The sequence below is a fragment of the Mesocricetus auratus genome, unplaced genomic scaffold (genome assembly GCF_017639785.1).
Source record: "Mesocricetus auratus isolate SY011 unplaced genomic scaffold, BCM_Maur_2.0 Super-Scaffold_100024, whole genome shotgun sequence".
NCBI lineage: Eukaryota > Metazoa > Chordata > Mammalia > Rodentia > Cricetidae > Mesocricetus > Mesocricetus auratus.
Genome location: NW_024429205.1, coordinates 30712781 through 30727107, shown reverse-complemented (window position 1 = coordinate 30727107; position 14327 = coordinate 30712781). Strand labels below are relative to the sequence as shown.

Here is a 14327-nt window from a genome sequence, read left to right as displayed (position 1 = left end):
ATGTCTCTCTTAGGGTCCTCCTTGTTTCCTAGCATCTCTGAAGTTGTGGATTGTAGGCTAGTAATCCTTTGCTCAATGTCTAATATCCGCTTAAGAGTGAGTACATACCATGTTTGTCTTTCTGTGTCTGGGTTACCTCCCTCAGATGGTTTTTTCTAGTTCCATCCATTTGCCTGATTTTATTGTCCTAAATGAGATGTCTTGATCAAAGCCCTCCCCCTTAGGCTTGGGTATATAAGCAGAAGAGGAGGCAGACAGAAAGATTGTAAGAACAAGAGGGGACAGATGACTCCAAGAAATGAGTATCTTTCAGACACAAGGCAGGGACACACATGAACTCACAGAGCCTGTGGCAGCATGCCCAAGGCCTGCACAGGTTCAAGCAGACAGGGTCTCCTTGCTGGGAGGGGGTGTGGACACAAGCTCTCATCCCTAACCAAGAAGCTATCTGCAACTGATACGCTTGGGCAAAGCTTTTTCTAGTAGAGTTTCACCAGGTGTATCAACCTTACCCCAGGGTGGGGCTGTGTCCAGGAGTAACTGGCCAACACGAAATGAACTCAGTAGTGTTTTTGTAGACTTTTTGTCTCATTTTGCTCTTTGCCCTTTTCTTACTGGCGGTTTGCTTGTATATTTTTTATTTCTATTTTTGTGTGTGGAGGGGTGTTTCTTGGTTTGTTTGTTTTCCAGAGATAGTAGTTGAGTAGCTGGGGAGGATCTGGGAGGAGCTGAGGAAGGGAGAAAGCATCATCAAAATATATGAAAACAATTTTTAAAAAAGTTTGTTTTACCAACCTTACAGAATAGATAGGTAAGTAAGTAAAGAGAAATATCTAGCCTACTTCTAACCAGTTTCTCTGTGTCTTTTCCTCGGTTAAACAGCTAGCCAACCTCCCCAGCTGGTCAAATGCCTGAGAGTTCTTTTTGAGTTATTTCTTACCACCTGAGTGCTTCTCAGCCCCTTCCAGTTGTTTTCTGTTTCATTTCTGAGAAACAGAAAGACAGTTCGGGGCTGGAGACACTGCTAGGAGCCTGACATTGTGGTTAATAGTGGTGGTGCCTTTAACCCCAGCACTGGGGAAGCAGAGGTAGGCAGGAGGAGCTCTGTGAGTTAAAGGTTAGCCTGGTCTACATAGCAAGTTGTGTGACAGCCAGGAGTGCATAGAAAGATTCTGTCTCAAAAACAGACAAAAAAAAAAAAAGATACAGAAGAGCACTTGTTGCACACAGAAGTACTGGGTTCAGTTCTCAGCATCCATGAGGCAGCTGGGAACCATCAATTGCTCCAGGAGATCCAGTGCCCTCTTCGGGCCTCCATGGTACTAGGTTTGCAAGTGATGCACATACATATAGGCAAGGTACTCATACACATAAAATAAAATAAATCTAAAGAAGAACTCAAGCCCATTTTTGTATATTGATCTTGTGTCAGACTGACTCCTGGTTCTGTTCAGGTTCCTGTAGGTCCCATGGTTATATTTCACACTCTGTCTGTATTCTGCGCCCCCTTCCTGCTGAACTGCATGGCTAGGTTTTCCACTTAGATTCCATGGAGCTCTAAGAGCGGTTCTCCCTGTCCTCTCCCTATGTTAGGAGAAAGTGGCCATTATGACTATTAAGTGCACCATCCCTGTGTGTCTTACAGAAGTCCCTAGTAGGCTAAGGATGTATGTTTCTTTTCCTACCTTGCTAAGAACATTTATTATGTAATATTTTATGGTTATTTTGAACACAACTAAAGTAAGAATAGCCTTAGTATCCCTTAATGGATAGTGACAAAAATAAATTGTAGATTTCTTGTTACATCACATGGTATCAATCAGCATGGTATTTTCATTTGGTATTATTTTATAAAAATACAAATTTTAGTATTCTTTTTTAAGCATTTTTATTTTAATTTTAAATAGCTTGTTTTATATGTCAATCCCAGTTCCCTCTCTCTCCCCTCCTCCTGCACCCCTCTGCCATCTCCCCCATCCTCCCACCATATTGCCAATTCCTTCCGAATAGGGGATATCTAGGGTAGGGTCCAGGCACTTCCCTAAGAGTCCAGGCAGAGAGAGCAACCCTCTTTGTGTTATGGACACAAGATGTCTATAAGTATTCGAGGAATAAACACTGATTCACTGCTCAGGACCCCATTGGTTGCCCAGGCCTCCTCACTGACTCTCACATTCAGGGGGTCTGGATCGGTCCCATGCTGGCCTCCCACTGTCGGTCTGGGGTCCAAGAGCTCTCCCCTGTTCGGATCAGCTGTCTCTGCTGGTTTTGCCAGCCCATTCTTTGCCAATTTGCTCATCGCTCCTCTGTAATGCATTTTATCTTATCTAATGACAAAATTTTGGTTCCACTGTTTTGTGTATCTTTCAGCTTTGCATGTTGCTTCTCTGTCTCACTCAGCCCTACTCCAAAATCTGGCAATAGGCATTGGAGTTCCTGTCCACAGCCTGCATATCACATCTGTCTGCCTTAAGACCACCCCCAGCTCTCTTCTGAGTAAATTTTTATCATTTTCAGTCTCTCCCTTTCTTCCCTGCTTCTCTCCTTATCCTTTCTGTGAAGTGCAGAGCCTGCTTGCAGCATAGGACACCTATAGCCATGGCCATGTCTCCGTTTGTTCTGTTGCTGGTGGCATCTGACTCCAGCTTCATTGTCTTACATCACTGCTGCAACAGGGCCACTCTAGACAGCTCTGCTGAGACTGGTCGTGAGCTGTGTTGATGCTGAGGTGTTACTGATGTCCTGACCCAAGGGAGATTCTAGAACACACATTAAGCACTTGTTAAACAAAGAGGAAATGTTTCCATTCAAGTTTACTTTCATAATCTATAATTTACTCCTTTATTTCTAAACTCAGCTAAGCATTGCATATGTCCCTGGGGAATGCTTCTATGCCTTCAGAAGTGGTATATTGCTTCTTATATGTATACAGTGAGTGAATCGCTATTGAAAACGGAAGAATTCAGTATATTTGGGTTGGCGAGGTAGAGGGAAGGCAGGTAATGTTTTGCAAGCCATGTTTGTACCAGACCCTAGACATGGTTACCTAGATATGAATCCTTATGGCTGTGCCCAAGCTTTCAAAATCATCACCTCACCTCACATTCAGGGATCCCAAGGCTCAGAAGGACTCATCTCACTGAGTCTTCCTCCCATGTCTGAAACACCATAGGAAAGGTGTGCACAGTGCTGGACAAGCTTTACAAGGTCTGTCTGTAACTTAAGACATTCAAGGAAAATGAGTCTCATTATTAGTGATTAGGAGACAAGTATAGTTTCCTCAAACCTTCATCCTTATGCAGTTTAGGAGCACACTCCCTATAACTGTCCAGAGCTTTGATTGGAATGCTCCTAAACTGTCCTCTGTGGCTATTATCTCACACTCCAGCATCCCCTGTGTCTGCTGGAGTAAGTTTGTTGATGGTGTTGATGAATGCATCCAAACATCAAGAATGGGTAATGGTCGGGCGGTGGTGGCGCATGCCTTTAATCCCAGCACTCAGGAGGCAGAGGCAGGCGGATCTCTGTGAGTTCGAGGCCAGGCTGGACCAACAGCCTCCAAAACAATACAGAGAAACCCTGTCTCGTAAAACCAAAAAAAGAAAAGGAAAAAAAAAAGAATGGGTAATGTCCTCTCCCTTCACACCTATTCAATGTGGTGCTTGAAGTCTTAGCCTACTAGGGACTTCTGTGAGAGACACAGGGATGGTGCACCCAATAGTCAGAATGGCCACTAGGAAAATGGAAATCCATCTACCTCAAAATCCTTCTATATCTTGAGCATATATCCATAGAACTCTATATCCTACTACAGAAACACTTGCTCATCCATATTCATTGCTGTTCTATTCATAATAGCCAGAAATTGAATGTCCATCAACTGATGCATGCCTAATGAAAATGTGGTACATTCACACAATGGAATATTATTCAGTTGTTTAAAAAAAATGAAATTTGCAGGTAAATGGCTGGAGCTAGAAAAAAATCATCCTGAATGGAGTAGCCCAACCTAAAAAGAAATTATGGTTTGAATTCTCCCATTAGCCTTCAGGGGACATGCTGTTATCTGAGTGATCACAGGGGCTGTGCACAGAGTAAGTAACTAGGAGTAAGGAGGATCTCCTAAGGAAGGAGAAACAGAATATATAGATATAGAGGGATTGGGGTTTGGGGAGACTGGAGGGGGAGGACTAAAAAGAGAGGGATGCAAGGGAGAGAATATGGAGGGACAGCTAACAGTGTGGACCACTTGAGGGGTCATATGAAACCTACTACAGTAGAAGCTTCTTAAACTATATGCATATATGAAAGAAATTTAAATGGAGTCACCAAAAGACAAAGATAATACCCCTGCTAGACATCTTTTGACACCAAATAAAATATCCAATTCCAGGAATTGGTTGTATCTAATTGAGTTGTTGGCCAAAGGGGCCCCATGGAAACCCCAGAACAACTTAGGCTATTGCCTTTGTTAGGGTTTCTATTGCTGTGCAAAGACACCATGACCATGGCAACTCTTAATAAGGAAAACCTTTATTTGGGGCTGGCTTACAGTTTCAGATGTGTAGTTCATTACCATTGTGGCAGGAAGCATGTCAGAATGCGGGCAGATGTGGTACTGGAGAAATAGCCAAGAGTTCTACATCTGGATCATCAGGCAGCAGGAAAAGGGAGTGACACTGGGTCTGGCTTGAGTTTCTGAAACCTTAAAGTCCACCCCTAGTGATATGCTTCCTCCAACAAGGTCACACCTCCAGTAATGCTACTCCTTATAAGTCTATGGAGGCCGTTTTCATTCAAATCACCACATCCTATTCCCTGGATCCCAGAGGCAACATGCATCTACCCCAACTTCAAAAGTCCCCATGGTCTTTAACAGTCTTGACCCTGTTTAAAAGTCCAAAGTCTCTTAACTATTATCACCCATTAAATCAAAATGAAAAGATCACATACTTTCAACATATGATGATGGCACAAGATATACACTACCATTCCAAAAGGAAGGAAGAGGAAATACTGAACCAAAGCAAGACCAAAAACCAGCTGGGCAAACTCCAAACTCTGCACCTCCATGTCTGATGTCAAAATGTTCTTCAGATCTCCAACTTCTTTCAGCTTTGTCGACTGCAGCACAGTCCTCTCTCTTGGGCTAGTTCCAATCCCTGTTAGAAGCTCTCCTCAGCAGGTATCCTATGACTGGCCTCTCTAACATCTTAGGGTCTCCAAGGCAATCCAGGCTTCAATTTCACAGCTTCATGCAATGGCCTCTCTGGGCCTCCAATCAGGGGCACCCTTGACACATGCCTGGCCTCAACACATTTCCTTAGTCATGGAGGGAGATTCCATAACCCCTTTCTTGTTTTCTTGACTCTAAAGCTGGAATTATGTGGCCAAAGGTTGTGCATGCCTTTAATCCTACACTCAGGAGGCAGAAGCAGCTAGATATCTGGGTTTGAGGCCAGCCTGGTCTACAGAATGAGTTCTAGGATATTCAAGCTTTGGCATCGGAGAAAACCACCAAAAACACAAAGCTGGAGAAAATGTATTTGAATAAGGGGAACATGTTCCTGCCCCAGCAAGCTGGGTTTTTTTTTTTTTTTTGGTTGTTGTTGTTTGTTTGTTTCGCCTGTTTCTGCCTTCTGAGTTCTGGGATTAAAGAAGTGCACCACCATGCCCAGCCCTAAGCTTTTCTTTAATTCCTTTTCACAAGTTAGAAGCTTAGCTGGATGGGAACTTGCTCTGAGGTCACCACTCCCTGTTTACACGTCCTGGCCCCCTTTTCTCCACAAACTGTACATTGTGTATTTTTCCTTGCTCAGCTTGCTCCTTTTCGTTAGAGGTCTGCATAGGACTGACCACTAAAAAGCACACAGCACAGTCAATACTGGGCTGCTTTGATCTCCTCTGCCAAAGATGTTAAATTTAGCTTGAGGCAAAATTTTTGGACAAGGGTGGAAAGCAGCCACATTCTTTACCAAAATATCACCAGAACCATCTCTAGGGCACATACTAAAATTCTTCTGCTCTGACCCCTCTTGAGTAGGGCTCTTTAAATATCCCTCAGCAGCACTGTCTTCCATGCCCCCTTCCTATGAGGATGGCCCATCAAGCCCCACTGAGAGTACTCAACTGCTTTTTCAACCCACAGTCTCAATGTGTTCTATATTTCTCCAAACGAACACATAGTCAGGCCTTTCACTGCAAAGCTCCAGTCCTTGGTATCAACTTGTCTTAGTTAGGGTTTCTGTTGCTGTGAAAGGATGCCATGACCATGCAGACCAAGCATTCAAATCTATGAGCCATTCAAAACCATTCCTATTCAAATCACCACTGCTGTTGCCAAGGCTACTGGTTGCTGTCCACAAACTGATAAGGCTCTATTTCTGAAGACAATTACACATCTCACTGAACACAGAAAAGTCAAGTGAGTGCCTAAATAGAGCCTTCACCCCTACTGACTAGTGTTCATGGTACTGGAAGGTACTCTGCACACTAACACAGGAGAATAGTGAACACCAACCCAGCTCCAAACCATCCAGTAATCAGTGATAACCTGCCTGAATGAAATGCTGGTACAGTATGGCACCAGCATTGCAGGGTTTAAGGCCAGTTCTACAAGATTGAGCCCATGATTAACACTCTTCAGGTGGCTAAGAAGCTGAGAAAAGATAGGCCATGCACCAAGAAGAAAATCAAATACTGTTGTCCTGCTGAGGGAACGTCACAAAAAAAAAAAAACTCCTAACTACATTCTGCTATAGCCATAGAACAGAGTCTCTCTCAGTCACCATCTGAGAAGTTTCCTCCTGCAGTAGATGGGAACTAATATAGAAACCCACAACTGGATAATGTGCTGAGAGTGAGAGACTTTGGAACACTGGGTCCTAAATGGCTTATCATTGTCAATCCCCTCTCCTCGGGGTTTAGGGAACCATGTGGAAGAGGAGACAGAAAGATGTTAAGAGCCAGGGGAGATGGATTAGGAAACTGGCTTTTAGACCCAACAGGACAGATGCACTTGTGAACTGACAAAGACTGGCAGCATGTGCAGGGCCTGCATGGTCCAAGCCAGATGCCATCCTAGTACTGAGAGAGGGAAGGGTAGACAGAAGCCCCCATCCCTAGCCAAGACGCTATCTCCAACTGATAACCACTTGCAGAAGAAAAATTAGTTTTCTCTAGTGGAGCTTCATTAGGTGTATAAGCCACACTTGAAGGCAGGCCCATGCCCAGCAGTAGATGGCCAACGTAAAACAAATTCAGTAGTTTTATTAGAGTTCTCTAGAGTAGCAGAACTTACAGAATTAATTCCCGGCTCCGTGTGTGTGTGTGTGTGTGTGTGTGTGTGTGTGTGTGTGTTCTGTGTTTCTTGTGCCTTTTTAAAATTCTGGTTTGTTTGTTTTTATATGCCTTGTTAAAATTTTTAAATACACAGAGAAAGAAAGCATGGAGTAGATGGTGGGAAGGTGGGAAGTTTCTGTGAGGAGATAAGGGAGGGAAGATAAGGGAGTATATTTTATGAATAACAAATTTTCAATAAAGAAAATGACAATGCCTTAATGTTTTCTAGAAAAAAATACAAATAAATTTAAAAGTGCATCACAGGGTCATAAAGTTTAAGGCCATGGCTCAGACTGGCTGAGTGCCCTCACTTGAGTCTTAGGACCTTTGTTCATGACCAGGACACTTCAAACTCCAATGGTCCTCTGGTTGAGCTGCCTTTTCTGCTGTGGGCCAGGCTTGGAACAATGCCGGACTTGTGGGGACTTTAGGGTGGCCATCCCTGAACATTGTAGCATTCTCCATTGGAGTGACAGGAGGAGGGGTAGACAGGCTGGCAGTGTTCCACAAGTGTTCCTAAGGAATTTTGATCAGTGGAACACCTGTGAAGTAGTCCACCATGTTCAAGGTCTGAGCTAGCAGGTTAGTCACATTAAAAAAAAAAAAAAAAAAAAAGAACCAACAGAGCCTTGGAGGGGATCCACAATGCAGGTGCACATTATCTGGGTTCAGTGGAAAAAGACACTTGCAAGACCACAGTTCTTGCCAGCCTGGATTCAGAACTAGTTAAACCAGACCATTCATGATAAGTGAAATAACAGCACCATCACTAGAGCCTCCCTCTGGTCTCTGAGCCCGGCCGCTCCTGCTATTTCCCCTTCTGAGGCCAGTTAGCTGTGCACATAGACTGAAGCCTCAGCTCTGCTGTGTGGGTCCCCAGCCTCCCCAAAGCAAGTTCCACTAAAGATGCAGTGGCTGGTACAGCTGCCTGGGTGACCTCTGAAGCTTCTATAGTAAGCCCTAGGGGCTTCTGGCAAAAAGCACTCTCTTTGTCTTTCTCTGATCCTTCCCTCTCCCTCCTCCTTCCTCCCTTCCCTCTCACCCTCTCCCTTTTCCTCCCTCCTCTCTTCTCTTCTCTCCCTCCCCTCCCTCTCTGTTCCTCCCTGTCCCCCTCTCTTTTCCCCTCTACCTTCCTCAGTCTCTCTCTCCCTCCCCCTTCCTCCCTCTCTCTCCTCCTCTCTTCCCCCTTTCGCTCTTCCTCCCTCCATACCCTATTCTTTTCCCCTCTTCCATGCCTCACTCTTCTCAGCTCTGTCCTACCTTGCCCTCACCTATTCCATACTTCCCTCTCCCTGCTTTCCCCTGACTCACTTTTAATCCTGCATCCCCCTCCCCCTCACCACCCCCCTTTTGGAAAGAAGAGAGGAGGAAAGGAGAAGACACATGAAGTTTCCCAATCCCTTGAATCTGTTTCTCATAATTAACCAGAATTAGACTCCATGAATCCTTATTCTATTTTATCTACAAAACATGACATTTTTATGTGTGACTCTACTCTTGTGCCTTATGTTTTTAACCCAATGAGCACTAAGCACCTGTGGTGGTTTGAATAAGAATGGCCCCCCATAGGCTCATAGATCTGAATGTTTGGTCCCTAGGGCATTGCACTATTAGGAGGTGTGGCCTTGTTGCAGGAAGTGTGTCACTGGGGATAGACTTTGGGGTTTCAAATACTTAAGCCAGGCCCAGAGCCTCTCTCTGCCTGCTGCCTGCAGATCTGGATGCAGAACTCTCAGCTAGCCTCCAGCACCATGGTCTGCGTGTGGCCATGCTCCCTGCCAAGATGATAATGGACTAACCCTCTGAGCTGCAAGCCAGCCCAGTTAAATGCTTTCTTTCTAAGAGTTGCTGTGGTCATGGTGTCTCTTCGCAGCAGCAGAACAGTGAATGAGACAACATCTTATCAGGAGAGTTGCACTTTTTCTCCTATTTATTTCATCAAGGTCATACATGAAGAAAGCACTCCAGTGACCCTGAGATTCTGACCTTACACACTAACAATGCAGCTAACAGTGAATGGCACGAAAGCAGGGACACAAAGAGGAGAAGATCGATCTGCCATCACTGTGACTTCTTAAGAGAGCCCCACAGATCTAATAAACATCATCAGGCCAGGAGCAAAGAGTAAGCCTAGGCTGTGTGAGGCACAGCATGAAGGATGGAGAGCTCACCTGGGCCCTCCAAAGCAGCAAGGAGGCATTGTCCTTGAAAGCCACGGCCTCTGCAGCTGTCATTTCTGCAACTCTGTTTCCTCAGCTTCTCCCTGTACCCACTTCATACCTGCTGCCTTGTGGCTGAATTCCTTCATCTCTGCATTTCAGCCTTTTGCTCGGGTCCTTCCTGGGACTTCTCTAAGTGTGAGGTTTTATGGGCTGTGCAGATACTTGGACTCATGTGTAATGCCCAGTACGGTGTCATGGGTGCAGCATGAAGTGTTCACCTGTCATCTGGCCGGGACTCTCAAAGCCATCTGCCATGGGTCTCATCTTATTTAGGAGTAGGCCTGCTCTTTTCCATCATTTTTCTTATGCCTGGGGGTGGTGACCTCTTGGGGGTCGAATGGCCCTTTCACATGGCATGCCTAAGATCATGGGGAGAACACAGATATTTACAGTACAATTCCTAATAGTAACAAAATTACAGTTATGAAGTAGAAACGAAAACAGTTTTATGGTTGGGAGTTACTGCAGCATGAGGAACTGTATTGAAGGGTCACAGCGTTAGGGGGGTCAAGGACAACTGTCTACACTATCTGTAGCAGCTGTCTGATGTTTTGTTCTCATTAACTCCTCATGCCATCACAGGCAGGTGGAATGCACGATTCGATGCCCCAATTTAGAGGGAAGGGCTCATGCTTATCCCTGTCACTAAATTGGTGCTTCACACATAGTTGACGCTTAGTAAATACTTGTTGAATAAATTCACATAGAGAGACTCTGAAGAACAGATGTGGAATTGAATTGGTCATTTCAAAATCCATTTATTAAAGCTTTAATACATTATTACAGGAAGTGCGGAAGCCAGCGATCTGAAGAAGGAGGGTGCTTGCCCACACATTTTCCAACTCTCTATCCAGATAATCATTTCCATTCTGAGTCCATTCTGAGTCCCGCAGGCCAGAGTGGGAGGGAGGATGTGCTAAGCGCTTAGATGCTGGGCCTCTGTATGCCTCGTTGAGCTGCTGAAGGAATACAAAACGCCTCTTCCATGCTGAGACAGTTGGCACACTGATCGCTGGAGCCAAGGATTTCTCCCCTAAAGGTTCTAATGATTCTGCGAGGCCAGAGAGATACCTGTGTGAAGCCCTTATTCAAAACTGGACCACGTAGACACCGTACAGGGTTGGCCAGATGCACCCTGAGGCAGCATGGAAGTTGCTGCTGGGCTATCTGATCTCACAGGTGACCACAGAGACACTGAACTTCTCGGGCTGCAGCAATGTGCAGGAAATGCCCCACCATAAGGAGTAGACAGGTCCCTGCTTCCTCCTCATGCTCTCATCAGATGCCTACTTTTTGACAGTTCTATGACAGTTATTCTCCATTCTGTCTATTTCGTGTGAGTAAATGGGTAGAAGGCATACAGCCCTCTCACGTAACCACCCTTCATTTTTTAGGAACTCCTTGGCGGAAAGAACAGACCAAGGACCTCCAGCAAGTACTAAAGGCAGTTGACAAAGACATCCCACTGGTGATGGTCAGTGGCAACCACGACTTAGGCAACGTCCCCACAGCCGAGACCGTGAAGGACTTCTGCCAGACGTGGGGAGATGACTACTTCAGCTTCTGGGTGGGAGGCGTCCTGTTCCTGGTGCTCAATTCCCAGTTCTTCTATGATGCCTCCAAGTGCCCTGCACTGAAGCAGGCCCAGGACCACTGGCTGGACCAACAGCTGAGCACAGCAGGGCAGCAGAGGTGCCGGCATGCCATTGTCTTCCAGCACATCCCGCTGTTCCTACAGAACATAGATGAAGATGATGACTACTTCAACCTCACCAAGGCCGTGCGGAAGGAGCTGGCAGACAAGTTCACCAGAGCAGGTAATGTCCGGGGTCTGGGTATGTCCACTGCTGTCTGTCACCTGGCAAAGTGAAGAGGGGACAGAGCTTTGGATAGGACTGGTTCTCCTTCCAGCTCATCACTCACGAGTGGCACAGCTGTAGATAGGCTGCCAAATCTTCCTGCCCTGGTTTCCGCAGGTATCATAGGGTGGCTATGAGTAGTAATCCTAGGAAATATTAGGATGGTCCCTGACCTGCCAAGCACCAGCCTGAAGTAAATGCCCACATCTGAGGATGGTTGTCTTGGAGGTCAGGGGTCCTAGCAGAAGAGCCTGAAATGTGGTCACGTTTACCCTGGGAGGTGTGAAGAGTTGAAGATAGCTTCCTTCATCTCTGTGGGAAGCATGAGCTGGCTCGAGGACAGATAGGCCTTAAGAAGCCAGCATCCTACCAACTGTCCTCATGTACATCGGCGCTGGGACTTTCATGGGTTCACCTGTACTGGAGTCCATTGTGGTTCCTTCCTGAATTAGGACAGGATCTCTCTGATGTAGATTTGCAACTTATTTGTATGATCTACAAGGGTGCAATCACAAAATGAAGATGCCCTGTTTGTAAGGATAAGTCTTAACTGCTGACATCATGACTTCTCCGTGCTAGCCCATGCCACCTTCCTCACTCCTTAGACTCCCCTCCCAGGAGCCTCTAAAGAAATGGAGCATCCTAGGTGACTCACCTAAGTAACCAATGGTTGTCAGGACTCCATCTGTGACAGCTGCATGTGTCCTGTCCCCAGTTCACCCTCTTAGACTGCTCCATAGCTTATTTGTATAAAACGTTGGTAATAAATTCTTTCATTTAGTTGTTACGGGAAGAAGCAGGGAAGGTGGTATCTCACCCAAGCGCCAACATTTATTAGATTTAAAACAACAAAAACAAAATTTAAAAAACCCACTACTCTTTTATTCATCCTTCAATGTTCAGTGTGTTTTCATTTACTTATGAAAGTCCAATAGGCCCTTCTGTGCTTCTGAGACATTTTACAAAAAAAGCTTGCATAATGAGAGACATTTTCCAACTGTTCCATGGAGATGAGGTTGGAAAACTTCTACTAAAGGCCTTTGAAATTTTATGCCATGCTTGAGCTAGTGTGGAAAATGTTTTCGATGCCAAGGAAGCATAGTGTCGGGATGGCATCCACTCCACCATGGAGACTGTTTCGCAACAATGAATCAAGCCAGTGGAATATTCTGTGCCACCAAAACTGGTCCTTTCACAACAAATGATAAGTAATGCAAACGCAGTCTCCTTCCTGCTCTCCGGTCTTCATTTTGTCAACATTCTCAAGTGGCATGTGGGTCTGGGCTGCCCATCCCAGGAAAGAGCGCATGCTATGTCTGAGACTGCCCTGATGCGGAGGACCCACAGAGTTAACAGGGCACCCTTGTAGAAAATGTGGAAACCGGCCACCCGGAGCACCTGGGGTCTTGCATGTGGGATACAACAGCTCTAATGGGCTCTAGAACCAGGTTTCTGTCAGCACATCCACCCAGGGATGTGTATCCCCATGGCCCCATCTTGCAAAGGCTGATTTCTACAGCCATGAGGCTGGTTGGTGCCTTTGAACAGGACAAGCCCTGGCCATGCGGCCTTTCCCATAGGCAGAGCTGAATGCAAAACCAAATTACAATTTGAAAGTTGCTTTGTAAGCATGAGGCAGAGCAAGAGTTCACCTTCCTTCTCTGTTCTTGGTGGGTACCAGACCCCGGCATCCTGGGGGCTCTGAGTCCAAGACTGCAGCAAGACAGTGTTCATTCATGGGCCCTTTTCCCTGCCCCCTTCATATTGAAGCAGCTACATAGCCAGGCCCTCTCCTACCCCAGCACAAGGTCTGGCTCCTCAGCTTGCCCCTCCCAGAGTCCTTGTCTTTTGCCCTGGCTGCCTCCATTTCGCATGGCAAAACCCACTCCGTGTTCACCTTTTAGGTATAAAGCTCCTTTCCCACAAGTTCTTTGTTGGTGTTTCCTTGATTCCAGAGCTTGTAAAGTGGGTTTGTAAGTGTTGACATGTCTGAGCCTCTCACTAGACTGTTGGCTCCTTAGAGGTAGAGACGGTGTCCATGTGTCTCTGCCTTCAGGAGGTCTGGCTCAGGTGTCCTCTCACAGTGAGGTTGTCAGTGGCATGGACAGAGTGCGGGAAGTGAAGTCTTCAACTCATGCGGAGCCCCCAGTGGCCGGCCACAAAGCACATGGGTGTCCAGCACGTACCCTAGGACAAGCACATGCACAAAAGACCCCAGCTCAGGTTGTCCACCCACACCATGTGCCCTCCTCATCACAGGCAAACTCTCTGCCCTCATTCACTCACCTGTCTTCGGGGTCACTCGGCAGTCTGTTCTCCCGAATTCCTGCTTTGCCCCACAGCACCTTCTGGTATAAGGAGGTACCTCTTCTCGGCCACTAGTCTTAGGATCTTAACCTAAACAAGCCTACTTCACCAGGAAAGACGAGAGAGATGGGAGCCCTCCCCACTCACCAGCGGGATTCCTCGGCATGCCAAGCCAGGCTCTGCCAGACAGAGAACAAACACAGGCAACATCTGAAGTTGTAGTTTCCTGTATGGACAAAAGTGCCATGGCTGCTGGGTTGGGAGGGAGGCTTGGGTAATAGATTGTGGCAGGGGCGACAGGGGCTTGGGGACCGCTCCTGACTGTAGACAGTGGCTGAAGCTACAGCAATAGAACTTGAGCTCATTTTGAAAAGCCAAAAGTTCAGTGATATTTGGTAAGATTCCTTAACTTAAAGACCTTGATAAAGCCAGGGTGATGGTGGCAGGTAGTATTTAATGTTGCCTCTAGCTTTCATCCCCCATGGCAATATTATTTCCTAATACTATTTCAGTCTCATTTTTCTCCTTGTGCTAAAATGCCAGTGCTCAAAAATATGTCAGAAGCTCATCAGATGATCAGGGTAGCTTTTAATTACGA

General features: G+C 46.1%; 1 protein-coding gene across 1 annotated transcript in view; it reads left to right on the top strand.

Annotated features, from left to right (window-relative positions):
* The window catches only part of Cpped1 (calcineurin like phosphoesterase domain containing 1), a 117472-nt gene that overhangs the window by 67893 nt on the left and 35252 nt on the right, over positions 1-14327 (top strand). Inside the window, exon 3 of the mRNA XM_005086498.4 lies at positions 10958-11380. Coding sequence (XP_005086555.1) covers positions 10958-11380 — 423 coding nt within the window. The remainder of the gene's footprint in view (positions 1-10957; positions 11381-14327) is intronic.